This window comes from Mustela erminea, chromosome 18 (genome assembly GCF_009829155.1).
Source record: "Mustela erminea isolate mMusErm1 chromosome 18, mMusErm1.Pri, whole genome shotgun sequence".
Lineage (NCBI taxonomy): Eukaryota > Metazoa > Chordata > Mammalia > Carnivora > Mustelidae > Mustela > Mustela erminea.
In genome coordinates this window covers 24,397,347-24,423,703 of record NC_045631.1, presented here as the reverse complement: position 1 = coordinate 24,423,703, position 26,357 = coordinate 24,397,347, and the positions used below count along the sequence as shown (strand labels likewise).

Genomic DNA, 26,357 nt, shown 5'->3' with positions numbered 1-26,357 from the left:
CCATAACAATTAATTAATTGACAATATCAAGTAATTCCAGGAAGACAAAAAATCCTGTCCTTTATCACAGGACATTGTTCTGCTCATCAAGGAAAGGTCTAGTTCTAAAAAGCTGAATAATCTAAAGCTCTTTAGCTATAAAAAATTTAAAATCACGAAAGAAAGAAGGAAGAAAGATACTTACCAGACTATCTAGTCCTCCTCCCAAGAGATCCACTGCTCCCATCTGCATGGAGGACACCTGTGGCACATTGACTGGGGGACCGAGGTCAAGGTTTAAAAGGTCTCCTAGAAGGTCACCTTGAGAGGGGATGACCTGAGGCTGTTCCAGGTTCGTGGCAGTGGTGGTGCCAACAGGGCTGTCACCTGCATCAGTGCTGCAGTGACATACACAAGGAAGGGGAAAGGAAAAGTCAGTTTTATCCAGGACATAATAACAAGGCGTAAGTGAATAACAGATCTGTAAGACACAGGAGGAGGGGGCGCCTGGGTGGCTCAGTGGGTTAAAGCCTCTGCCTTCAGTTCAGATCATGATCTCAGGGTCCTGGGATCCAGCCCGGTGTTGGGCTCTTTGCTCAGTGGGGAGCCTGCTTCCCTTCCTCTCTCTCTCTGCCTGCCTCTCTGCCTACTTGTGATCTCTGTCTAATAAATAAATAAAATCTTAAAAAAAAAAAACACAGGAAAGAAAACAAAAACAAAAAATAAAACTTACTTATCTTTTTAGCAGTATTATTTTTTAAAAGATTTTATTTTTAAATAATCTCTATACCCAATGTGGGGCTCAAACTCACAACACTGAAATGAAGAGTTGTATGCTCTACTGACTGAGCCTGCCAGGCCCCTCAAAAAAACTATTTCATAATCATCTGCTCATGAATAGGAAGAGATGACTGCAATTCTTATCTTTATCAAAATATGGGTACTAAAATGAAAATAAATGTATGCTATATAGCCTCAGCAGTCAGTTTTAACTGAGCACCTAAACTATGATGGAGCACCCTAATGAGAACCTTAGGGCCATATTTTTAAAAAAGGAAATGTATTTCGTTTGTTCTCAAATAACTTAAACAACAACAAAAAGCAGCATTTACAAAATGACTGCAAAGCACATTCACCGTGTAATACAACAGCAGAAATGAGTACTATAGGAGTGCCTGCAAACTGACAGGATATAGCTGAGAAACAGAACAAGTCAGGTAGAGCTGATTCTAAAAGCTTCTGAGACTGGTTTTATGACTAGATTTTGAAGAAAAGCACAGCTATGAGGAAATAACAGGGAGAGACTTTCCCTAAAGGAACGGATGGTTTGTGCCAAGGCAAAGAAATGAACAATGTGACATTAGGAGTGGTGAAAAATTTATATCGGCAGGAACAGAAACCGGGATTAAGATTTTAGGAAAGAGAAGATGATGGGCGCCTGGGTGGGTCAGTCGTTAAGCATCTGCCTTCAGCTCAGGTCATGATCCCAGGGTCCTAGGATCGAGCCCTGCATTGGGATCCCTGCTCAGCGGGAAGCCTGCTTCTCCCTCTCCCACTGCCCCTGCCTGTGTTCCCTTTCTCACTGTGTCTCTATCAAATAAGTAAAATCTTTGAAAAGAGAAGATGCGAGAGAGAAAACTGAAAACTAGCCTGGGAAGTTAATTTTTATGATAGGCAATCCAGAATCACTTTGATTTGTTGAACCAAGAACTAAAAATAACATTACAAAAACATTACTCTAGCAGCTGTGTGTCAAATGGACTGAAGTTGGAAGAATGAGTATGGAGATCGGCAAAGAGTAAGCTAAACTGCTACTGCCACCACACAGAAAAATAAAAAGTGGTGAGTTCCAAGAGATAACAGATGTTGCAGGGTCAACTGGGCAGCTGTGTGAGGAAAAAAAATGAGCCTTGACTCTTGTACCTCACAAAATAAAAAAGAGACAAAGCCAACTAAGTGTGAAGGGAAAAACCTAGGAGAGTACCTTGATGGCCTTGGAGAAGACAAAAGCTTCTACAGAAAACACTAGGTATTAAAGGGAAAAAATGATTATCTGGACTTCACTGAAACTGAGAGCATAATTTCTTTAAATAACACCATCTAGAGAGAATGAAATAAAGTATATTTCACAGACTACAAAAAGATGCTCACAACGCATGTATCTGACAAGACATGTACCAAAAATCACATAAAATATTAATATAAATCGTTTAATTATTATATAAAGAATTCCTACAATGAAAAAGAGAACCCATTAAAAAATAAGGAGAAGATCTGGCATGTCACAAAACAGAATCTACTAGCAGTCTATACACCTGAAGAGGGACTTAAGCCGTCTCTACTCAACAGGAAAATGCAAATGAAAACTAGAGCAAGACTCCATCACGTATCTGCCAGGATGGCAAAAATGGACATGACTGACAACCCCAAGTGCCCACCAGCATGTGGATCACCTAGAACTCATAGACTGCTGGACGTGCACACTGGTACGATCTCTTGGGAAAACTGGCAGCGTCTCCTATAGCTACATATACATCTATTCTGTGACCCAGCAATTCCAATCCTAGTTGTACACACAAGAGAAGTAAATATGTAAGTCTAAGACATACACAAGAATATTCATAGCAGTTTTATCCGTAAGAGCCCCAAAATGAAAGCAATGCAAAGGTACATCAACAGAAGATAGAAGTAAATTGAGGTATATTCAGGCAATGGAATACTATACACCAATAAAAAGAAATAGAATTGATTTCTATTGTGTTCAAGAATAAGCAAAACTATAGTGACAGAAGTCAAAACAATGCGGGGCGCCTGGATGCTCAGTGGGTTAAGCCTCTGCCTTCAGCTCAAGTCATGGTCTCAGGGTCCTGGGATCAAGCCCTGTACCAGGCTCTCTGCTCAGTGGAGAGCCTGCTTCCCCCTCTCCCTCTGCCTGCTTCTCTGCCTACTTGTGATCTCTCTCTCTCTCTGTCAAATAAATAAATAAAATCTTTAAACAAATAAATAAAAGAGGTCAAAACAATGGTTATCTTTGGAGAGTGGGTATTAACAGCAAAGGGGCATAAAGAATCTTCTGGGTGCTGTAAATATCTGATCAATGCAGTTATGATTGTATATATATGGAAAAACCTACTGAGCTATACATTAAAGGTTAGTGCACTATTAAGATTATTATAAATGGGGCGCCTGGGTGGCTCAGTGGGTTAAGCCGCTGCCTTCGGCTCAGGTCATGATCTCAGAGTCCTGGGATCGAGTCCCGCATCGGGCTCAGCGGAGAGCCTGCTTCCCTCTCTCTCTCTCTGCCTGCCTCTTCATCTACTTGTGATCTCTCTCTGTCAAATAAATAAATAAAATCTTTAAAAAAAAAAAAAAAAAAAAAAAAAAGATTATTATAAATGATAATCAATTTAAAAAGTGGAGGAGGGAAGGGAGAGGGGAAAATCCTACAAAGAAAATTCTACGTTCAGATGGTTTCACTGTGAATTCTTCCAAACATTTAAGAACAAAGTTAAACCAATCTTAGACACTAATTTTAAAAGAGAAGAGAGAATGACAATTAAGAAAATCCCATGGTAAACTTCTGGGAAATAACTGCATAACTGTCATCAAAGCAAAATTTTTAAAAAGGTGAGGTTTTGCTAAAGTAGACAACTATTTACCATCTTATCCCCTGCCCCAGAGCAGCTGACAAGTTTTAGTAAGCGATAGCCAACTAAAAACCACCTTTTCCTTTCCCAAGTGATTTTAGAAGATTGTTAAGTAAGCATTTTTAGATCTCTAGAAGAGGCAGAATAAAGTTTTACAGTGTAACTGTATTCATGTTAGCGGCACAGCACTTTTTTTTAAAGATTTTATTTATTTATCTGACAGAGACACAGCAAGAGAGGGAACATAAGCAGGGGGACTGGGAGAAGGAGAAGCAGAAGCAGTCTTCCCACAGAGCAGGGAGCCAGATTCGGGGCTGATCCAGGACCCTGGGGTCATGACTTGAGCCCAAGGCAGACACTTAAAGACTGAGCCCCCAGGTGCCCTGGCATAGCACTTCTTAACTGAATGCTGCAGAACAGAGGTAGGTAATGTCAGTACTATTATGGATATGCCATTTGCAGCAACCAATCATCCCAGTTTATTTCAAAAGGGATTTTTATGCATTTGTGTTTCCCTTAAAAAGACAATACAAGTACATGGGGTGCCTGGGTGGCTCAGTGGGTTAAAGCCTCTGCCTTCAGCTCAGGTCATGATCTCAGGGTCCTGGGATTCAGCTCAGGTCATGATCTCAGGGTCCTGGGATCGAGCCCCTCATAGGGCTCTCTGCTCAGCAGGGAGCCTGCTCGCCCCTCCTTTTTAAAAATATTTATTTATTTATTTGACAGAGATCACAAGTAGGCAGAGAGAGAGGAGGAAGCAGGCTCCCTGCTGAGCAGAGAGTCCGATGTGGGGCTCGACCCCAGGACCCTGGGATCATGATCTGAGCCAAAGGCAGAGGCTTTAACCCACTGAGCCACCCAGGCACCCCCCCCCCTTTGCCTGCCTCTCTGCCTACTTGTGATCTCTGTCAAATAAATAAATAAAATCTAAAAAAAAAAAAAAAAAAAAAAAAAGACAATACAAGTACAAATGCAAACACACACACAGATTATCTAAAAAGGAACTACATAAGGGATTGTGAAGGTAACAAATTATAAAGAGACTATTAATCAGATAAAGACCTTATGTAAGAGACTGTTTCTTTTTAGTTGAAATACTGGTCCTTTTCTTGTGTTCTAGAAAGGGTTGTTTTTATTGGTTGATTTCGTTCGCTTCCCCCCTCTGAGGATCAAAAGTTATCATGAGAAAGGTAATATAAATGGTCTATAAATATGGTTACAGAGGCAAGTTAAAAAGAAAATCGGTACTCGGTGCCTGGGTGGCTCAGTGGTTAAAGCCTCCGCCTTCAGCTCAGGTCATGATTCCTTAATCTGTTCTGTTATTTTTTTGGTCTCTATTTCATTTATTTCTACTCTAATCTTTACTATTTCCTTCCTTCTACCAGCTTTGTGCTTTCTTCTTTCTCTAGTTCCTTTAGATATAAGATAAGGTTGCGATTTTACTTGCTTCCTGAGTTGGCCCCAGGAAGGTACTGCTATAATCTTCCCTCTTAGAACAGCACTGCTGCATCCCAGTTCTATCTAAATGCTCTCATCAGAAAACACAGGGTGAATGAATGGATAAAAAAGCAAGAGCCACCTATATGCTGCCCACAAGAGACTCACTTCAGACCTAAAGACACATGCAGACTGAAAATGAAGGGATGGAAACACATTAACCATGCAAATGGAAGCAAAAAGACAGGGTAGTAATACTTACACTGGACAAAACAGACCTTAAAACAAAGACTGTAAGGAGAGGAAAGATGGACACCACCTCATGAAGAAAACAATCTAACAAGAGAATACAATTATAAATATTAATGCACCCAAATACAAACTAATAATAGACATTACGGAAGAAACTGACAGTAGTTCAATAATAGCAGGGGACAACAACCTATTTACATCAGTGGATATATCATCTGCACAGAAAACCAATAAGGAAGCAGTGGCTTTGAATGACACATAGGACCAGATTTTTTTTTAACAGATATATTCATAACATTCCATCCAAAAACAGAATACACATTTTTGTGTGATTCCAATGGAATCACATGGAATATTCTCCAAAATAGATCACAAAACAGGTCTCATAAATTCAAAAAGTCTGAAATCACATAATACATATGACCACATGATCACAATGATATAAAACTAGAAATCAACCACAACAAAAATTCTGAGAGAAGAACATAAATACATGGGGGCTGAACAAAATGCTCCTAAACAATGGGTGAGTCAACCATGAAATCAAAGAAATAAAAAAATACATGGAGACAAATGAAAATGAAAACATAACTGTCCAAAGTCTTTGGGATGCAGCAAAAGGTATTCTAAGAAGGAAGGTAAAAGCAATATAGGCTTACCCCAAAGAGCAAGAAAAATCTCACACCTAATCTTAATCTTAAATCTCACACCTTAAAGAGATAAAAAAAGAACAAAGCCCAAAGCCAGGAGAAGGAAGGAATCTAGATGGTTTTTATAAAACAATCCTGCAATTATTTCATTTTTAGCTTTATAGCACAAAAGGCCTATCTGCTAACGTTATCCATAAGCTTCAACCAAAGTTGCACTCAAGGCAGGGGCACCTGGATGGCTTGGTCAGTTAAGGTGGTAACTTCAACTCAGGTCATGATCTCAGGGTCCTGGAAGCCAGCTCCATGTTGGGCTCCTTGCTCCGCAAGGAGTCTGCTTCTCCCTTTGCTATCCCTTCCTGCTGCCCCTGCCACTTATGCTCTCTCTCTCAAATAAATAAATAAAATCTTAAAAAAAAAGCAAGCAAGCAAGCAAGCAAGCTGAGGGTACACAAAAGCTTTCTTCTCAATTTTCAGCCCTGACAAGCTCTCTACCCTCAGCTACAGATTTAAACAACTCTCAAACTTTAACAGTTTAGAAGGTCTTCACCATTTTCTAAAGCCATTATCTTATCTACTCCTACATTAGAACACAGAGGGCCTTTCACCTATTATGTTTGTGGTCACTGCTATTCAGATGGAGCCCCTAGGGCAGTACAGCAGGTTTGTAAAATGCACAGCAAGTTCTTTCCTACTATAAAAGCATGAGAAACACCAACTCTGTCTAGAGTTACTTCTCACTCAAAACCTAGTTCAGGGCACCTGGGTGGCTCAGTGGGTTAAGCCTCTGCCTTAACCCCCTCGGTTAAGGCTCAGGTCATAATCTCTGCTCAGCAGGGAGCCTGCTTCCCCCTCTCTCTGCCTGCCTCTTTGCCTACTTGTGATCTCTGTCAGATAAATCTTTAAAAACAAAACGAAACCAAAAACCCCATCTAGTTCACCTGCTTACCTCCCGTGATGTATTGGCAAGTGTTTGCGATGGATTCCATGACTTCCTTCCACAAAAGCATTGGGAGGCTTATGGTACACGGAAGCCAAAGATCCAATGTGGCAGATCAGCTCATCCAGCAGAGTTGGCTCGATAAGATCTGTCTCCTCAGAGATCAGTGGCTTCTCAGACAAGACTACTTCTTTGGCTGTGACAGGGTCCGTTGAGAGAAGGCGCCAATAAATATAGCCCCGGTCTCGAAGGTCAGGATTATCAGAATCCTAATGAAAGGTAAGGGCAAGAAGGTTTAAATGGAACTTTTCTCCATACAAAAACCCATCCTACTTAACTTTTTATCAAGGCAATGCTGTAGTGATTTATAAAGAGTTGGCTGTTAGGATATTTAAACTCAGGTGCCTAGCTGGCTCAGTGAGTTAAGCATCTGCCTTCGGCTTAGGTCATGATCCCAGAGACCCAGGATCCAGCTCCCTGGATCAGCTTCCTGCTCAGCTGGGAAGCCTGCTTCTCCCTTCTCCTCTGCACCTCCCACCCCATTTGAGCTCTCTCTCACTCTCAAATAAATACGTATAACCTTAAAAAAAATATTTACACTCAACTTTGTTTTAACACAGTCATAATTCTACAATCTCTAATGCTTCAAGGAATTTAAATATAAATTGAGATGGGTTAGTCCTAAGACGGAAATTCAAGGGAAGTTGGGAAAAGGAAAACAGAAGTTTAATCTGGTAAAAATTAATTCCTCGAGAAGGCCTTGAAACATAAAAATAACGTTTTTTTAACTGCTATAAATATTAGCAGGATTACTCATGAAATATACCTCACAAATATTTCACCTGTACTTTCTTTCCTCATTCAAGGATTTACTAAGTATCTCCTGTGGTCGAGACACTAGGCTCTGGAAGTAAAGGGCGACAACACACAGTGCCTGACTTTGACACGCTCTGAGTACTAATTATTACCATACAGAATGGGAAGTACTATTTTCTAAACCAATAAAAAATTTTCAAAGACAGCATGGAACTGACTGCTTCCCAAAGGAGTGACATTTTGTTGGGGGGGGGGGGGAGGGGGGACAGAAGGAGGAGAATTTTTTTTTTTTAAGATTTTATTATTCAAGAGAGAACACAAGCAAGAGGAGGGGTAACGGGGGAAGAACAAGCAGACTTCATGCTGAGTGAGAAGCCGGACATGGGGATCAATCCCAGAACCCTGAGATCATGACCCCAGCGAAGTCAGACACTTAACCGACCAAGCCACCCAGGCACCTCCACAAAGGGGTGACATCTTAATTTGTTTTTTTTTCTGTAGTAGTTTTAAAATAATTTTATACATACTCACTGCTAAGAAAAAAAAATTATCAATGCCACATCACAATTAGAAATTTGTAATATAGGGCACCTGGGTGGCTCATTGGGTTAAGCCGCTGCCTTCGGCTCAGGTCATGATCTCAGGGTCCTGGGATCAAGTCCCACATCGGGCTCTCTGCTCAGCAGGGAGCCTGCTTCCTTCTCTCACTCTCTCTCTCTGCCTGCCTCTCTGCCTACTTGTGATCTCTGTCTGTCAAATAAATAAAATCTTAAAAAAAAAAATTTGTAATATAAAAATAAGTCTCTGATGCTCCTCGCTGGCTCAGTTGGTAGAGTTAACAACTTTTATTCTGGGGTCATGAGTTCAAGCCCTATGCTGGGTGTAGAGATTACTTAAACATAAAATCTTTAGGGGCGCCTGGGTGGCTCAGTAGGTTAAGCCTCTGCTTTCGGCTTATGTCATGATCCAGGGTCCTGGGATCGAGCCCCACATCAGGCTCTGCTCAGCAGGGAGCCTGCTTCACCCCCTCTCTCTGCCTACCTCTCGGCCTACTTGTGATCTCTCTCTGTCAAATTAAAAAATAAAATCTTTAAAAAAAATTTTAAAAACTTTAACAAACAGGGGCATCTGGGTGGCTCAGTTGTTTAAGCGTCTGCCTTCAGCTCTGGTCATGATCCCAGAGTCTTGGGATTGAACCCCACACTGGGCTCTCTGCTCAGTGGGGAAGACTGCTTTTTCCTTTCCCTCTGCCCCTCTCCCTGGCTCAAGCTCTCCCACTCTCTATCCTACTCTGTCAAATAAACAAATAAAATATTTTTAAAAATAAATAATTAAAATAAATAAATTTTTTTTTTTTTTTAAGATTTTATTTATTTGTTAGAGAGAGAGATACAGAGCGCAAGCACAGGCAGACAGAGTGGCAGGCTAGAGGCAGAGGGAGAAGCAGGCTCCCTGCCGAGCAAGGAGCCCGATGTGGGACTCGATCCCAGAACGCTGGGATCATGACCTGAGCCGAAGGCAGCCGCTTAATCAACTGAGCCACCCAGGCATCCCAAAATAAATAAAAATTTTAAGTCTTCCCAAACATCCAACCCTTCCCCACTTTAACCCTCCAGTGTGATATGTATCCTTCCAGAAAGCTCCTCAGCATACATATATTCATTTTATACAAAACTAGTTTCACATTATATTTACTGCGCTGCAAGGTACTTTCCACATTAGCACATACACCTGCAATTTTCCCTATATATACAGCACCACATTATCACTTAGGCCTTTTAATGGACATTTAGATTCCTGCCTCTTTCTCCCTCCCTCCTGCCATTCATTCATTCACTCATTCATTCATGTGATCATTAGGGAGTGGAAATAAATATCCTGGTATCTACCTCTCAGAGTATGTGTATACGGTGGCATGTATGCCCATGCTGTGCCACTGCCACAAGTCCCTGTTGCAGTTATCTGTATTTAAAACACTACAAAAATATTTTCTTCGAAATTGGGCCAATCTGAGTGCTTCCATGTGAGCTGCTAAGTAAGCAGATGAACTGGTTTATGATTTAGCCAAGTAAGGCACTTAGCATTCATCTTAATACGAGCAGTGAACGCAATGGTTTTGACTACATGGTTTTACATGGTTTTTCTTCAGTTATATATTATTTAATTTGCATCCACAGTGGATTACTGGTTTAAAAAAAAAAGCATAAAGAATACCAAGATACGGCAAGTTAGTTAATAGAGTATCAAAACTGTAAACATAACTTAAGATAATCTTTATCACATACACAGGGAGCATCACCAGAACAGAATTACATATATATATATCATACATACACACCATATCAAAATGTTTGTAGTATTTGAAATGCCAGAGTTAAAAAAAGGAAACAGTGATAGTACCCAATTTAAATGATTTTGTTTTGTTTTTGAGGAGTCAGGTAATTCATTTATAAATAGCAGCCTGAAACCTCCTCAGATATTCATTTGGAAACAAACTTTGAAGATTATAAAATATAAATAAACTGGGGCGCCTGGGTGGCTCAGCGGGTTAAAGCCTCTGCCTTCAGCTCAGGTCATGAGCCCAGGGTCCTGGGATCGAGCCCCACATCGGGCTCTCTGCTCGGCTGGGAGCCTGCTTCCTCCTCTGTCTCTGCCTGTCTCTCTGCCTACTTGTGATCTCTGTCTGTCAAATAAATAAATAAAATCTTTAAATATATATATATATATATATATATATAAATAAAATGATTTTTTAATAGCGTAGAATGCGAGTTTCTCAAAATAACAGGTCAGGAAAGCAATCCTACCCCAGCTTTTGTTGATACATAAATTAAAAGTTAAATCTTAATTTATATACTCAATCTCCAAAGCATACCATTTGAAATTCGTAGACTAATTATGCTTTTTATTATATAATTAAAATGAATAATGCACCTCATTGACTGGGAAATTCAGTCTTCTGTCTTTACAAATTAGTAATACTGATGAGGTATTAAACTTTAAAATACAATTTAATAATATATTAATTAAAATACTTTTTTACTTCAAATTATTTATTTCCTCCATTGAACACATACTTAACCAAATGGCAAAAAGAAAAAATTCCTGTGGGAATTTACAAAATTATGTACATCTATAAAAAAAAGTCTGAGGACTTCTCCTCCCCTAACAAATTCAAAACACTGCAATAGGGCAAATGCTGCATACAGAATCAATGGATTAAAGGGTAAACAGACAGGGGGTGCCTAGATGGCTCAGTTACGTCTGACTCTTTTTTATTTTTATTTTTTAAAGACTTTATTTATTTATTTGAGAGAGAGAGAGCAAGAACAAGCTGGGGGTGAGGGGAAAGGCAGAGTAAGAAGCAAACACTCCACTGGGCAGGAAGCCTGATAAAGGGCTGGATCCCAGGACCCCGAGATCACAACCTGAACTGAAGGCAGACGCTTAACAGACTGAGCCACCCAGGCATCCCCAGTTCAATCTGACTCTTGATTTTGGTTTAGGTCCACAGGATCATGAGATTGAGTCTCATTTTGGGCTCTGTGCTGGGCATGGAGCCTGCTTGAGATTCTCTTTCTCCCTTTCCCTCTGGCCCCCTACCACATGCTCTCTCTCAAAAAAAAAAAAAAAAAGAAAGAAAGAAAGAAAGCATATACACATTGTAAATCTTAATAGACACAGACTTTAAAAATCAGACCCAGTTAAGGACTTGGGACATGAAAATACAAACTTTTTATGATTTTAGGGTGCCATAATGTGTTTGGTGGCTCAGAAAATTTGGTTTTAGATCTGTTTTTCTGCTAGCCCCAGAGTTCCTTGCCAGGATCGGGGGGCGGGGGGGGGGGGGGGGGGCGGAGTCCATTTCTAAAAATCTGAGAGCTTCCAAAATAATTCTTCTCAGGCAAGCTCTAAAAGAACAATTCTTACACTGGACTGTGAGCATTAGCACACACCAGGAAAGGCCACTCAGCGGCAGATTCTAGGGCCACAGAGTTTCATTCATTATGTCAGGAGCAGGCCTAGGAACTGACACTTGCAACAAGCAACACAGGTGATTTTGATGATGGTGGTTTCTAGTTCACAGATAGAGAAGTCTTCATCTTAATTTTTCTTTCATACACTATACAGGGTAATTATTAAAGTCTGGACACTTCTGTGTATATTCTTAACTAACTCCTCTCTATCTACCAAAGCAAAGAAGACAAATCTTTAAAATGAAGTTTTGGATTCAAGGGTTCATTTTCTTTCCCCTAATAATATTTCTAATTATACCACCACTTTATTTAAAATTAGAAGCATAAATATTTCACATATACTTTACTGAATTCTCAGCACAGGTAAAAAATAGTATTAATTAACTCTACTGTAGAGATGGGAGAAGAGCTATATTAGAAAGAAATGTGCTCAGTCATGTCCTGAATCAGAGATGTGGCAGAAACAGAATCCCATCACCCAATTCAAATTAACACAACTTAGCAGATCACACTGCCCTCAATTTAAATTGGTACCAACCAAAAGTACTAGGTTCAGCGGCTCTTCCTGCCCATGGGTCTTGTCCCTGTGCTTTAGTAAAACCACCCTTTTGCACCGGGGTGTGTGTGTGTGTGTGTGTGTGTGTATTATATTATTCCACAAACTTGAGGAAGGAAAAAAAAGAGACAAAACTTCCAGTAGAAATTATATATATGCACAATAATAATAATAATTACATATATATGTATAATATATAAACATGCTTGTTATTTGCTAACTCTTCAGATCTCATTAACTGGACAGAAAAGGCAGGGCTAGGGAAACTGCTTAGTAATTATTTATAATCAAGTATGAAATAATGATTCACAATGATCTTAAAACTACTAAGTTCACTTATATATATGGGTAATGCACAAGAGTGCTTCAAGCAGGGAAAAGAAGGGAATGCGTAGTCTCAAAGTCATCCCTGACCTTCAGACTGGAGAAGCAGCACAGCACAGTAGAGAACGGCAAAGATGCTGAAGCCAGGCTTCCAGGGTTTGAGTCCTAACTCTGCCCCATAGTAACAGGGCCATGTCCTAGTTTATTCATGTATAAAATAGGAATAATACCAGGGCGCCTGGGTGGCTCAGATGGTTAAGGTTCTGCCTCCAGCTCAGTTTGTGATCCCAGGCTCCTAGGACCAGAGCCCCATGTTGGGCTCCCTGCTGGGCAGGGAATCTGCTTTTCCCTCACCCTCTGCCCCTCCCCCTGCTCACAGTCTCTCTATCGGTCTGTCGCAAATGAATAAATAAAATTAAAAAAAAGAAAAAGGAATACAACAGTAGCAACCCTTACTGAGATTAAGTTAATATGTAAAGTACTTACTAGAATGCCTGGCACATAGTAAGCACAACACAAATGGTTATTATTAAAGATTCTACACTAGTCCTTTTACAAAAAGTCTATAATCAGGAATGTCTGATGGTTTACTTATATCTGCCCTGTCCTAGGAAAGGACTTAGCAAAGCTTACAAAAATGCATCTAAGGCTAGAGAGCCTAAGTCAAACTAAAAAGAGAAAAATGCATGCCACAATGACCTATACATTTTCTACAGGAGATACCTAAATTTGATTCTAAGGTTTCCAGCTGATACAAACAAGAAACCTAGTCAGGTAAGCTATTCAGATGGGCGGTTAACTACATACCAATGCGGAGGAGAATCCAAAAGTGGTTAGGACTTTGATGGGACCTCACAGAGAAAAAAACATATACATGGAATAACAAATAATTTTGACAACAGATCCAAAGAGGACAGTTTTTCATGATAACCCCTACTACAAGGTGACAGGATCCATACAGTTTAATAAATGAAATTCTATTAGGGGCAGGGTAAAATGCAGTCTAGCTAGCCAGCCCTCTAATAATTTGGCTTGATTCAGTGGTGAATTTCGACTATCAGTAAGAATAGAGTCCTTATATCCTTTAAGCAATCCTCCCCAAACACTTTATCTCAGGCAAGTTTTGACAAATACTAGGGGATGACAAGACTGAGGTCTGAACTCTTGAAAAGAATCCAAAATACAGCTCTCTGATGATGCCTTTTAAATACAGACCCATAAGACTTAAATAGGAGATGGAGACGGGGCTGAAAACTTGTGAATTACAAGGGGAACCTATCAAGGACAGTTGCTTGATTATAGGACTATCCTTACCTGCAGATGAGCAGAGAGAAAGGCCCAGATTCTCTTTAGAAACTTGTTTTAAATTCATCTTAACACAGATCCAAACGAATGATCAAGGGTCTAAGACTAGGAAGTCTAGAATGCTCCCTTCAACACAGGTAATATTAAATAACCACTGCCTTGATGGTTATAGAAACTGCTTTGCTTCAGGCAAAAAGGAAGATACTTAAAAGGGAAGTTTAAAAAAAAAAAAAACACCACTTCAAAGAACTCTAACAAATACATTTTAAAAGATGTAAAATTAGTAACAGGAAAGATGACAAGTTAGAACTAGGCAAAGTATTGTGAAAGGATTTTAAATTCTGATAAAATACCACTATAAAGAGATGAATAAGAAAAATGATAAACTGAGTATCTGACTCAGATCTATATAGACACACACCTGAACTTCTGACAGCCTGCTACACTCAGCCTGTTCATAAATTCAATTAAGAACATAACTAAATTATGAATTAATGAATTGATGATTACTATTATAGTTACACTAGGTAAAATAAATTATTTTGATCTCAGTGGATCTAAAACAATGACCTGATCTCTATGGCCGGCTGCCACATTCCTGAAATCAGAACTCATCCTAGGGAGGACCAAAAATATCCAATAATTAAGGAGGCAGCATAAGTACTTTAAAATTCTTTAAAGAGACAGGCAATCAACTCTAAAAGGTAGAACAATACCTGAGACCTTTGTCAAGGCATTTACCAGCATGGTACTTTGATTTGAATCTAAAACTAAGTCCCCCAAAAGGAAAGAGATGCAAGTGAATCACCCAGTATCACTGAGACTCAATGTTATTTTCATATGGTAGGTCCTTCATTGACAGTAAAAAAAATCTAAGTTCAATTTTCATGAACTATGATAAAAACTGGTAAAGCCAAAGAACTAGCTATAATTCAGTGGTATAAGAGACACTGTTTTTATATTTTAACAGGATCTAAAGACTTCACCCTTTTCAATTAAAATCTCTCCAAATGGGTCTTCTTAGAGTTTCCTAATTTCCAAAATATAAAACCAGACAATCAAACCCACGCTTTTTTTAGATTTCATACCTGTGTTGCCAAACTCAAGACTTGCTGTACCAGCTCCTGTGTTTCTGATGGTTTCTTGAGAAACAGCTTCACGATGGCAGTAAGCAGAGTGAGCTGCACCTAAGAGCGTGACATAATTTAACAGATAAAGTGAAAGGCATTTGCATTATTCCCTACCATCATTTCCAAAGTAGTGCTTACCACCTATGAATTACTATGGGGGCTTCTGACAAAGCTAGAACTCAGCCATTATCAAAAACAGCAGGTCAAAGGTATTCATCAATTAAGAACTTGGTAGCCTCTTATCCCCAAACTGCATTTTTGGCATCAAAAACTGCTTGATTATTTATTAAATCCTTTATTATACACTTCTGCCAAAAGATACAACTTAGGGAGAATTAAGGAATTATCTGTCATATTAGAACAAGAGCCAAAAAACAGTAAAATCATACCAGATCATGGCTAATTAAAAGTGGGTTGCTGAACCATACACAAAGCCACAGGCTTGTATGCATTCCTCATAAAGCCCATTCAAATTACTAAGGCAAGGGGCGCCTTGGTGGCTCAGTGGGTTAAAGCCTCTGGCTTTGGCTCAGGTCATGATCCCAGGGTCCTGGGATCGAGCCCCACATCAGGCTCTCTGCTCAGCAGGGAGCCTGCTTCCCTTCCTCTCTCTGCCTGCCTCTCTGCCTGCTTGAGATCTCTGTCTAATAAATAAATAAAATCTTTTTAAAAAAATTACTAAGGCAAATTATATACATGACCTTCAAAGTGCAGTGTGAGTGCAAATGCCAGGAGAAAAGGGTTTTATAATTTATCTGCTTGTCCAGGCCTGTGGCTCTGAGGTCACCTCTCCATTTTGGTAGAGGACAGACAGAAGATGGCAGGGGGAGTCTTAACCACCCACAGAGAATCTTTCCAAACTGCACATGCTAGTCCTTACCCCAGCCCTAGGTGAGAACACCTGCTAACCATTAGGAACAGGAATAGGTCATCATTTACTGGTAAGAGAAAATTAAAGAGTGGTAACTACTGCTCTCAGCCAGTAGTTATTAGAGCATGGTTTTGGACCACTGGCAGCAGCAGCCCCTGAATCCAGTAAGAAATGAAAATGCTTAAGCCCATTTCAGACCCAATGAGTCAGAAACACTAAGGAGGGGGCCCAGAAACCCGTGTTTTAACAAACTCTCTAGGTTCATTCAAGTTTGAGAACCACTGGTCTAAGGCAGATTTGTCCCACCAGAAATTAGCACAAATGAAAAGAACCCTTTGGGGAGAAAATGTACATTCTATATATACATAAATTCTCTCTCTCTCTCTCTCTCTCTCACACACACACACACACACACACAGAGTAAAGTGCATAACCTTTACTTTCCCTGAAATCTTCCCCAAAAGATCACACACAGGACACAGATGAGAACTTACCTGGGTGCTCTCGTCATGAAAACCCTCCAGGAAGCTCTCTAGTAACTCATCTGCATTGTCAATTCTCTCAGCATATTCTCCCACAATCCAAATCATAGCTGCTCGGGCGTCTGGTTCATCCAGCGAGTCTAAATTCTCACACAGAGTGGCAATGATACTTTCATACCTGGTTTAACAAAATGAACTAGCATTACACTGAGCACAACGGAGAACTGTATTTAACAATGAAAGCTAAAAACAAAACCACCAACAACGTACCGTAAACCAAACCACCAAACTATAAAGACTTTTGGTCAAGAGAATGCACAGGCTTTAAGCCAGAAGATTGTCTTAAGTTTCCCTTCAATTACGTTTTCATAACTGACCATAAACTGTTATAAAAGCTCATCAGATACTCTTTTCACAAGGAAAAATTAACCTGTGGTATAAGATAATACCACTAATTACAATTTCTAACAACCTTTCTTATTACCTAGATCAGAGAATTTTCCTATGCATTATCCCACTTTGCCTTCACGGTAAAGGAACAGAAATTCTGCTATACTTTTAGGAAAGAGTTAGACAACAGCAGCATCCAGACTAAAAACAGTAATTTCATCTACTAATCTACTAACTCTGCTTTTTATGGAGATTTTAAGTTCCTTCCTCCCAACGCACCCATACTAAGGACTCATTCCTCCAAAGAAACAAATAATTCAAGTATTTATTTTTATTTGCACCGGTCTATAGTGCTCTCATTTGCCACATTGAATCCATCTCCTTGGCTAAGGTCATTTTAAACATAAAAATGACAATGTGGGCATGCCTGGGTGGTGCAGTTGCTTGAATGCCTGACTCCTGGTTTCAGCTCAGATCATGATCTTGGGGTCTTAGGATCAAACCCCACATCGGGCTCTGTGCTAAGAGTTTTCTCCCCCTGCCTTCCCCCCCGACTTGCTTGCTCTCTCAAAAATAAATAAATCTTTAAAAAACTGACAATAAGTAATAAATGGGATGTAGACCACTGAATAGTACATTTAATTGTTGCCCTACTTCCACTAATTAAACCACATTCTTGATTGATAGCACTTTCTTAAACTGTCATAACCCCTTATTAATAGAAACCAGAAATGGACACATTTCTCCACTAACCACAATGAAATATACATCTCCACCCTTAATCTTTCTAAACTTAGAAATCCAACTCTCCTCTTTCCTGGGAGAGTGGTAATATCTTTTTCCCAAAAATACCACTTCTAAAATTTTAAAAAATGTATATGTAATGCTAAATAAACCACTACTTTGCTAAATAAAGTATCTCTTCTAATTCTGAGTCCACCAACGAAGTTAACTTATTGCAAGCTGCTTCATTTAACACTATCTTTAAAGACTAATCAGAATCTTCAGCAAAATACCTCTATGATTATATGGTAAAATGAGATATAGGATGCTTACAAGACCTGCTCTTATTTCGCCCTTTCAGGTCCTTTAATCACTTGCCTTCAAAATCAAACCTAATTAAGTGTTTTTGCTTCATCGACTAAGAGGGCTCAATGTGAAATATTTATGGAGTGCAACTGTAGATTTTGCACACCTTTATGGGAATAGCTATAATACTGCAGAAAGAGACTCTGATAATTTGTAACATGTTCTAGAACTTTCTACAAAGTAGTAGGTAACATGCAAAGTAAACAGTGCAACTGTCACCCTCCTGGCTTTTACAACCATGTAGCTATTTATCATTCAAACTGAAACATTTATTTCTGAGAGTGAAAAGAAGCACAAATGCCCTGTAATAGGCATAAACTGAAATATGCCTGGAAAATCTGTAATACGTGGGCTTTCTATTTAATAGTAACGTCACCAAAAAAGAATCTAGTTATCTTTAGTATATGCCAGCTAACGGTCATTCAGCTTCGAATCCTCTCAAAGTAATAAAACAGGATGAAAAACCAGGTTTTTATCCCTGTGGTAACCACCTGATATATATTTTTTAATATTAAAAAAAACTTTAGTGTTTTTAATTATGTTTAATTTTAAAAGTATTTTTCATAATAAAGTATCCTATTTTAATAAAGTATCCTATTATGACCAGTTATTTTACAAAGAATAATTCTTACCTAGCCAATTTCAAAGTGCCTTACTTAAACATTTCCTAAATGATCTGAGGAAGAAGGTAGAAGTATTTGGACATACTTGTTGGGGTATTTGCGAAAGATGTCCCTGATGACGACAATTGCCTCTTGGACCACATAATTTACTTTGGTCTGGATGAGATCAAGCAATGTGCTCACACAACGCTCTGCAGATTGCTACAAAAATGAACATAATAAATGACAAGTCAGACGGTCTCCCAATAATGCAACTTCAACATAAAAATAACTTTGAAATGGTCTGGATGAGATCAAGCAATGTGCTCATACAATGCTCTTCAGATTAAATGACAAGTCAGATGGTCTCTTCAATAACGAAACTTCAACATAAAAATAACTTTGAAACATACAAGTGCACCAACTAAACTAAACTAAAAGATCAGGCACTTAATTTGACCAAGCTATACTAGAGGCTAGGCTATTTGATGGAGATACCCAGAAGTTCCAGATATAGCCCAAATTTTATTCATTGCAACACATACTGACAAATAAGTTGAGTCAAAATAATCATCTTGGATAGCCACAGAGAACAGAAATGAGAAGAAAGAATGAGTCAAGGTAGGAGGAAAGAAGAATGAAAGAATAAGCCAAAGTAGATCTTTTTCTGGAGTTCATGGGTAAGTGGAGACAGCAGACAGCATCTTTAAATGTCTTGAAGTGAAACTGCCAAATTGCACATGTGCATACAAGTATATTTTCCAGGGAAAATATATTCCATAGCTTTCATTATATTTTCAAAGTTATCTGTGACTCAAAAAACTAAGGAAAATTTGCCATCTTCTGAACTATAAAACTGAAAGTCTACAGCCTTAAACTGCAATTTTCCCCAGCCTATACTTTATAAAATTTAATCTCATCTTTTATTAATGAAGGCACTTGGGAGAATACAAGTGATAAAGCTAACATACTGAAACTGTAAGTCACAGCTTTTAAAAGGATAAGGATTTCAGTCAAGAGATCCTAAAAATCAAGGACTGATTTATCATATATCACAATGTACTATGATAGGTCACTCTATTACCTCCCTCCTGATAAGATTCAACAGAAAGTACACAGCATCGCCTAAGACTGAAGATGAACATGACCAAATCTCTAGATTTAATTATCTACAGGGGATGGCAGAATGAGAAAAAAACAGTATCACTAAAATACAACCAGCCAAATCCAGACCCCAGGAAACTGTACAAGCCTAATGACCTAGTCCCTTTAATAAATGGCACCAAAAGTAAGTTATGACTTACGAGACATTAACTAAATGCAATGTGTGGATCTTCTTTAGATTTTTATTTGAACAAACCAACTATAAAAAGACAATGAAGGAGCGCCTGGGTGGCTCAGTGGGTTAAAGCCTCTGCCTTTGGCCCATGTCATCATCCCAGGATCCTCGGATCAAGCCCCGCATCGGGCTCTCTGCTCAGCAGGGAGCCTGCTTCCTCCTCTCTCTGCCTGCCTCTCTGCCTACTTGTGATCTCTGTCTGTCAAATAAATAAATAAAATCTTTAAAAAAAAAAAGACACTGAAACACAACTAAGGAAAACTGAACATGGGTGGGGTCTCCAATGAGATTAAGAATTATTGTTAAGTTATTGGGTACAGTAATGGTATTGTGACGATATATTTTTTTAGGGACCCTCCTATTAGATACACACACTGGACTACTCTAGTAAGATCCTATCTGGGATCTGCATTAAAATTCAATAGCACTCCACTCCCTGAAGGAGAGAGTGAAGATAAAAGCAGCAACATGTTGATATTTGTTCAAAATGGATGAGGTATACATGAGAGCTCATTATCAATTCTTCTTTAGTGGAAACTCTACGTTAGCCTGAAAACTACGATAATAAAATCTTTTAAAGGTACTAAGTTAAATCACTCCAAGCAATTAAATGAAAACAAAATTGCATCTTGAGGTTATTCATATGATGACTCTGTTGCACCATGAAATGATTCTGCCATCTTTATGTATTTTTTCTACTTTTGGATTCTATTTTATTAATTTTTAGCTAGTTTTTCCTGTGCAGTTACTGCAATAGCAAAATAACTGGAAAAATTTAAACATATAAATTGTGATCAATTATAAAGTAAATAGGATAAGGTCTTTAAGATTTAAATTATCATAAATTAAATAATACAGATACAGTGGCTAACACAGGGCTTGATATAAAGCTCACATTTAGTGAGCCCTTCCTATCATTATTATAATAAAGACAGAAGGCCATTTCCTATGATGCATCAATATTTAGAAAGCATTTAAGTCTGGGACAGTAATTTTCAAGGAAATTGTCGTCTCAAACATACTGCTTTTGGGTTAAAGAAAAAAAAAAGCCTACCATTTATTACAGCAGTATGGCAGAGGGGCAAGGGTAAACATCCAATCACTATTCAGACAAAAAAGTCTGGAAACAGAGAAAGGTATATGCACTTATAAAACTTAGTATGAGACAACAACAGTGAGGAAAGGATGATTTGTTCGGATGTTTGATCCTCACCCTCATATTTTTCACCAAAACTCTTTCTAATTGTTTTAATTACTAAAAATATCTTTAAGTGTAAAAAACCATTTTTATTTGCCATAAAAATAGACAATACTGGTTGAGTCTTAGTTGGAGGTGAAGCACAATCTTCTAGGTGTGCCACTAAAGAACTACTGAGAAAACAACTCACCATATAAGCAAATGTAAACTTCTGTTCATCGAGACATCAAATGAAATCAAAAGGAAAACAAATTGGGAAAATAACTGCTAACAAAATGAGGGATTAATATCTTTAATTATAAAAGATTTAAAAAAAAATCAATGTGGAAAAGCCCACTGGAAAAAGGTGCACAGGACATGAACAAGCAATTCCAAAAGGTTAACAAATGAAAAAATGTTTGCTTTCACTAGAGATCCAAGACTTAGCTACAAAGTCTTCTTTATACTATTATTTGGAAAAGGAGCACGAACTTTAAGGCCCAACAATAAGAGGAAGGTTAAGCAAATTATGAAGCCACCAAATATTATGCCTATAAATCCACTAAAAATGATGTCAAATGTTAACAGTTACATGGAAAAATGTCCATGTATAATTTAACAAAAAAGGCAGAAGACAAAAAGAAATAGCATTTTTAGGATGATCTCACTTCTGTAAGAAGTACACCTGTGTATGAATGACTACACAGACGAAGACTGAAAATCACATTCACATTGTCTCTGGGAAAGTGAAATAGGTAGGAGGAAACAGGGTTTCATTTTTGTTCAACATGTCTTATTTTATAGTTTTATTTAGGAAACACATATGGCTTTCCTAACAGGAAAAATATAATCTTTGTTTTAAAATTAAGGGATGAATATGGTGGCTAACTAAACATAATACATACATACATACATACATACATATGGGGATGAGACACATATCAGTATCTTATCTTGATTTATTAAAAAACAGAAATAGTAAACACCAGAGAGCAGAAGACTAGGAAGTTCAGAACTTACTGCCGAATCTCTCAAGGAAATAAAACCATTTGATTTTATTTGGAAGACTAACACTAAGACTCCTAAGAAGGACAGGAGTTTATCGCCTCCTTAAAGAAATAGGTATACACTGTAAATATATACAATTTTGTCAATTATACCTCAATAAAGGTGGGGGTCAGGGAGTAAAATCTACTTAAAAAAAAAAAAACAGACAAAATAGAAATAGGCAAAAGTTACTGAAAAAACAATACTATGGGATTACCTTTCCAGTGCTATTTATTGGTTGAGCAGCTTACTGCTTAATCTTTAACCTAGCCAACTGGCACAAAATTTTATGTATTTTTTCACCGCAGCATACTTATAGCAACACAGAAACACCTGTATTTACAGTTATGATAAAAATACAGCATAAACTCTTAAAGACATCTAAACTTTCCAAAAGGCCCTGCTCTCATAGCTAAGCATGAAACTAAAATTCATTTTTTCACATCTGTCATATCTTTGGAACTAACTACAAGTTAAAAAAGGGTAAGATGCCCTGAAAGAATGCAACAGGTTGGTTTAAAGGCTACCCAGAAAGTCTACAACAATCCCTTCACTGGTTCTTCCTCCTTCCTGTGGATGCTTAGTTAGAAACAGGCAATTATCACCTCTCCTGCCCCAGTGACTGTGTTTGGGCCAGGAAACTCTTTCCAACTGATAACCTTCATGACTGAAACAGGCCTAGGAAAAGTGTTCCAGCAAATGCAAGCAACCTGAGAGAGCATCAGCTAGAAGGCAGGAACCTTGAAGGCTGATCTTACTCACCTCCAGACAAAGTTCATTCTTCACATACTCTCATATTCCCACCAGTGCACCCGAGTCAAAGGAAGAAGGGAAAGCCATCAGAAGTTTAACCCTTCCCAGAGAGTATGGACTATTTTTCCATATTAGTCACAAAACACGGCATTAACAGCCTCTAGGAATCCAGATGGAGAATGCTTTCTAGTAATTCCAGGGATAGAAAATCTCTTTTAACTTCGGAATGATACAGTTTTGTATGACTCTTTGGAGCTTTGCCAAGGAAGTAAAAAAGACAATGACCGTCTGGCAATGAGTAACACAAAATTAGTCTTTATGCTACTAAAATCTCTCTGAAAATTAAGTAAGTGGGTAAGAAAAGGAGTAAGAAATGAAAAAGAAAGAAGAAAAGATAAGAATGTGAAAGGGGATGAGAAAAAGAAGATGTAATGCATCAAGACCCAATAATCAGACATCCCCATTTCTCAGTGGAGGAACAGAGTACATTGAGTCCCTGAAGCAACTAAGATATAAGAACCAGGAGCAGAAACCAGGGTGAATGAGTGTCTTGCTCCAACCACTGGACTGCTGAGTGACTTATCGACGGTAACTACGTGAAGCAGCCCCGTCTCAAATAAAAACAAGGAAGGCCGATCAGAACATGGCTTTCACAGATGCTTCTCTGACACAGCATCTGTTTCCTTCCGTTCCTAAGAAGTACTGGACAGACCGTACAAATTATTTTAGTATCCTTGAGAAATCATATGGTCCAACTCTCTGACTCTAAGCAGAACTGCACACAGTCAAGTAGCAAGAAGAAATAAGGAGCTCTGACTCCACACCATCACAGCCAACAGAGGCCTTCATTAATCCCAATGCATTTCTGAATGATGAACAAATGGAGGATTGGAGACTAATGAAGCAGGGCAGTGTAAGCTGCAGCCCCTAACACCAACTGGAAGGCTGCAACCAAACTAAAAATCAATCTGCCCTGGAAGATCACAGACAGGCTCTTTCAGAGGGCATGGAAGTAAAAATCGACTGCCCTAAAGCAGAAACCTGTTAGTCAGCGGCCCTGCCTATGCTCACAGAAGTCCTGATTGACCTTTCTGTTCTGTCATCCTTAAATATAAATGGGTTGCAATTTATTATACGTGTGTTATGCACCTCAAAATATTACATACAGACATGCAACGGTCACCATATACTACTCCAGATAATTAAACTGCAGACACAAAACACTGTAACTCATATCCCCTAAGACTCAAGAAGTTATTGCAATCACACACAAAAGAAATGCTGCAAGAGAAGTACCAATAAGAAGAAAGAGCTACGAAGAGAGGCCCCATCCAATGAATGATGGCTGTGCTGAAGCCAAACAAGCAATACGCCAGACTGAAGCAAGTGAGAAGACAGAGGACCGGGAGACAGAAGTGTCCAGGACAAAAGAAGGTTTACAGGTTTGATACTATGCTTGAAAATCTGGAAGAAGACAGAGATGCTATGAAAACACACAATGCAAGGGGGGAAAAAGGCCATTATATAAACTCCAGAACAAAACAAAAGACTCTAAGAAAGAAAATATAATAATCTGTATTATACCAACTCTACAAATTTGGCCACAACATGCAAAGTTTGCCTAACATGCAAAGCAAAACACAGAAAGTTTTGCAAGCCTTTAGTTGACAGAACAATAAATGAAGGCATATTATCTCAATTTACAAAGATAATACAGGAACAAAAAAAACCTCATGATAGAACTATTGGAGAATAGGAGGGTTCAAGCACAAAGGTGGGATCCACGAACTGTTATTTAACTCACAGCACAAAAATCAATAGATAATATCTATTATTGAGAAATCAATAAATACCATATTATTTAGAAATACGGAAACAGCAGAGTAACTGAAACAAGGAGTTAAAAATGACTCCCTCTAGGAATTTTAACTATGTGCTTTATTATCTTAATACATTTTTAAAAATGCATTTTAAAAAAAGGATCGAGGATTCACTCTGAATCCTGTGATGTCATCACAACAACCAACAGACACTTGCCTCCACTTTGATGGCGCACCGCCCGATGGCCCGCACAGCCTTGCGAACAAAGTCAACATCCACTTCTGTGGCATATTCCTTTAACTCTGCCAGAACCTGTTAAAAATCCAGAAAATGGACAATCACTAAGGATTCTGGAACACTGATTTCATGGCCGAGCTGCTTCTGAAGGCCAGACCTTAAGATCTAAGTGATTTATAGACCTGAATCTCCTTGAAGTCTGACCTGAGCAATGTTGGCTTGGGATGCTAAACGTATCATGATGTCCAATTTCTCTAGTTTAACATAGATGGGATCATTGTACTTCACAAAGAAGACTTTGATTTCCTGCTTCAAGATTTCAGGCCTGTGGTACACAGAAATACATTTGATAAGGAAGGTGAGACATATATTGATACATCCTCCTAAGTCTGTATGAATAGCTAATCTGTGCTCCAGCCCCTCCACCCTAACCACCAAACCTCACAAACTTCCTTTATACCCCTCTAACCAGTTTCCCATTGGGCAGACCATTTTTAAGGGCTAGAGTACGTTTTGCTAAGAAGTGCTGGAAGAACAACCATCCGGCTCGAAACGATGGCCTAAGCCGTATGAAGCAGGCACTAGCTGGTACACTCCTAGGAGGCCCACCCAGCAGAAAACAAACCAGAACAGTAGAGCAACACCAAGTGTTTATCACAGGAACACTCCAAAAGCAACTGTTAGCCTCCTGATCGGGGCAAGCTGCTCTGCCATCCGACATTTTCATTTCCATATATTAAAAAGAACTTAACACTGGCCTTTGTAATACTGGTATTATCAAGCTTAACTCAAAATCGCAAACACTTTAACCACCAATTCACTGTTTCCCAACCTTTTCTGGACAATTAGATTGATATTCCTCAGGGCGACGTACTGCACCTCTGGCTCCCCAGACAGCAAAGTGACAAGTGGAGGGGCCAACTTCTTCAGCAGCATATTGTAGTAGTCAGAGTCCTTGGGTAACAACTCTAGAAACTTCATTAGGACTTTTACCGCTGAAAGCACCACTGCTGAGTTGGCATGAGACAGCCGGGGAGTTACACGCTCACAGATGCTGAGGGCAGAAAAGAAAAATTAACATCTTGAATTATGATTTCTTTGCTCAATCCAGCCCATTGTGTATTGGGTCAGAGTCCCATCGCCCAAGTATCAAGAAAGTAGAGAATCGGTTGCAAAAGTCAAAGCTCCATGTGTAAACAAAACTGGGATCCTACACTGCGTGCAAACTGCAGACAGAGTAGGGACGTCAGAAGACTTTAGGAAACCAGCCAAGGAAACTAGGCAGTACCCCAAACACTTGAGGCTCACACCATTTACCCTCCTGTTTTACAGTCTTCTCCGTTTCCCCATATCACATAAGGGCTTGCCTCACAATCCATTTCTCTTCAACCTATAGGATGCCAAGTTAAGTTTTAAGAGATACTTCATAGTGAGAGATACCAACTGGGACTAAAGGCTTCATAAGATGCTGGAGGAAGTGAGTTGAACAGGAAAAGCACACAACCCCTTGTCTTCACGATCATAAGGAAATCTCTCAAT

At 38.9% G+C, this 26,357-nt stretch overlaps 1 protein-coding gene across 2 annotated transcripts in view; it reads right to left on the bottom strand.

Annotated features, from left to right (window-relative positions):
• The window catches only part of AP2B1 (adaptor related protein complex 2 subunit beta 1), a 129,130-nt gene that overhangs the window by 59,868 nt on the left and 42,905 nt on the right, over window positions 1-26,357 (bottom strand). For both annotated transcript variants that reach the window (XM_032319599.1, XM_032319600.1), the window contains exons 7-14: window positions 25,651-25,872; window positions 25,023-25,143; window positions 24,798-24,893; window positions 18,551-18,666; window positions 16,376-16,541; window positions 14,969-15,067; window positions 6,912-7,171; window positions 185-377 (exon numbers count right to left, since the gene is read on the bottom strand). In XM_032319599.1, coding sequence (XP_032175490.1) covers window positions 185-377; window positions 6,912-7,171; window positions 14,969-15,067; window positions 16,376-16,541; window positions 18,551-18,666; window positions 24,798-24,893; window positions 25,023-25,143; window positions 25,651-25,872 — 1,273 coding nt within the window. The remainder of the gene's footprint in view (window positions 1-184; window positions 378-6,911; window positions 7,172-14,968; window positions 15,068-16,375; window positions 16,542-18,550; window positions 18,667-24,797; window positions 24,894-25,022; window positions 25,144-25,650; window positions 25,873-26,357) is intronic.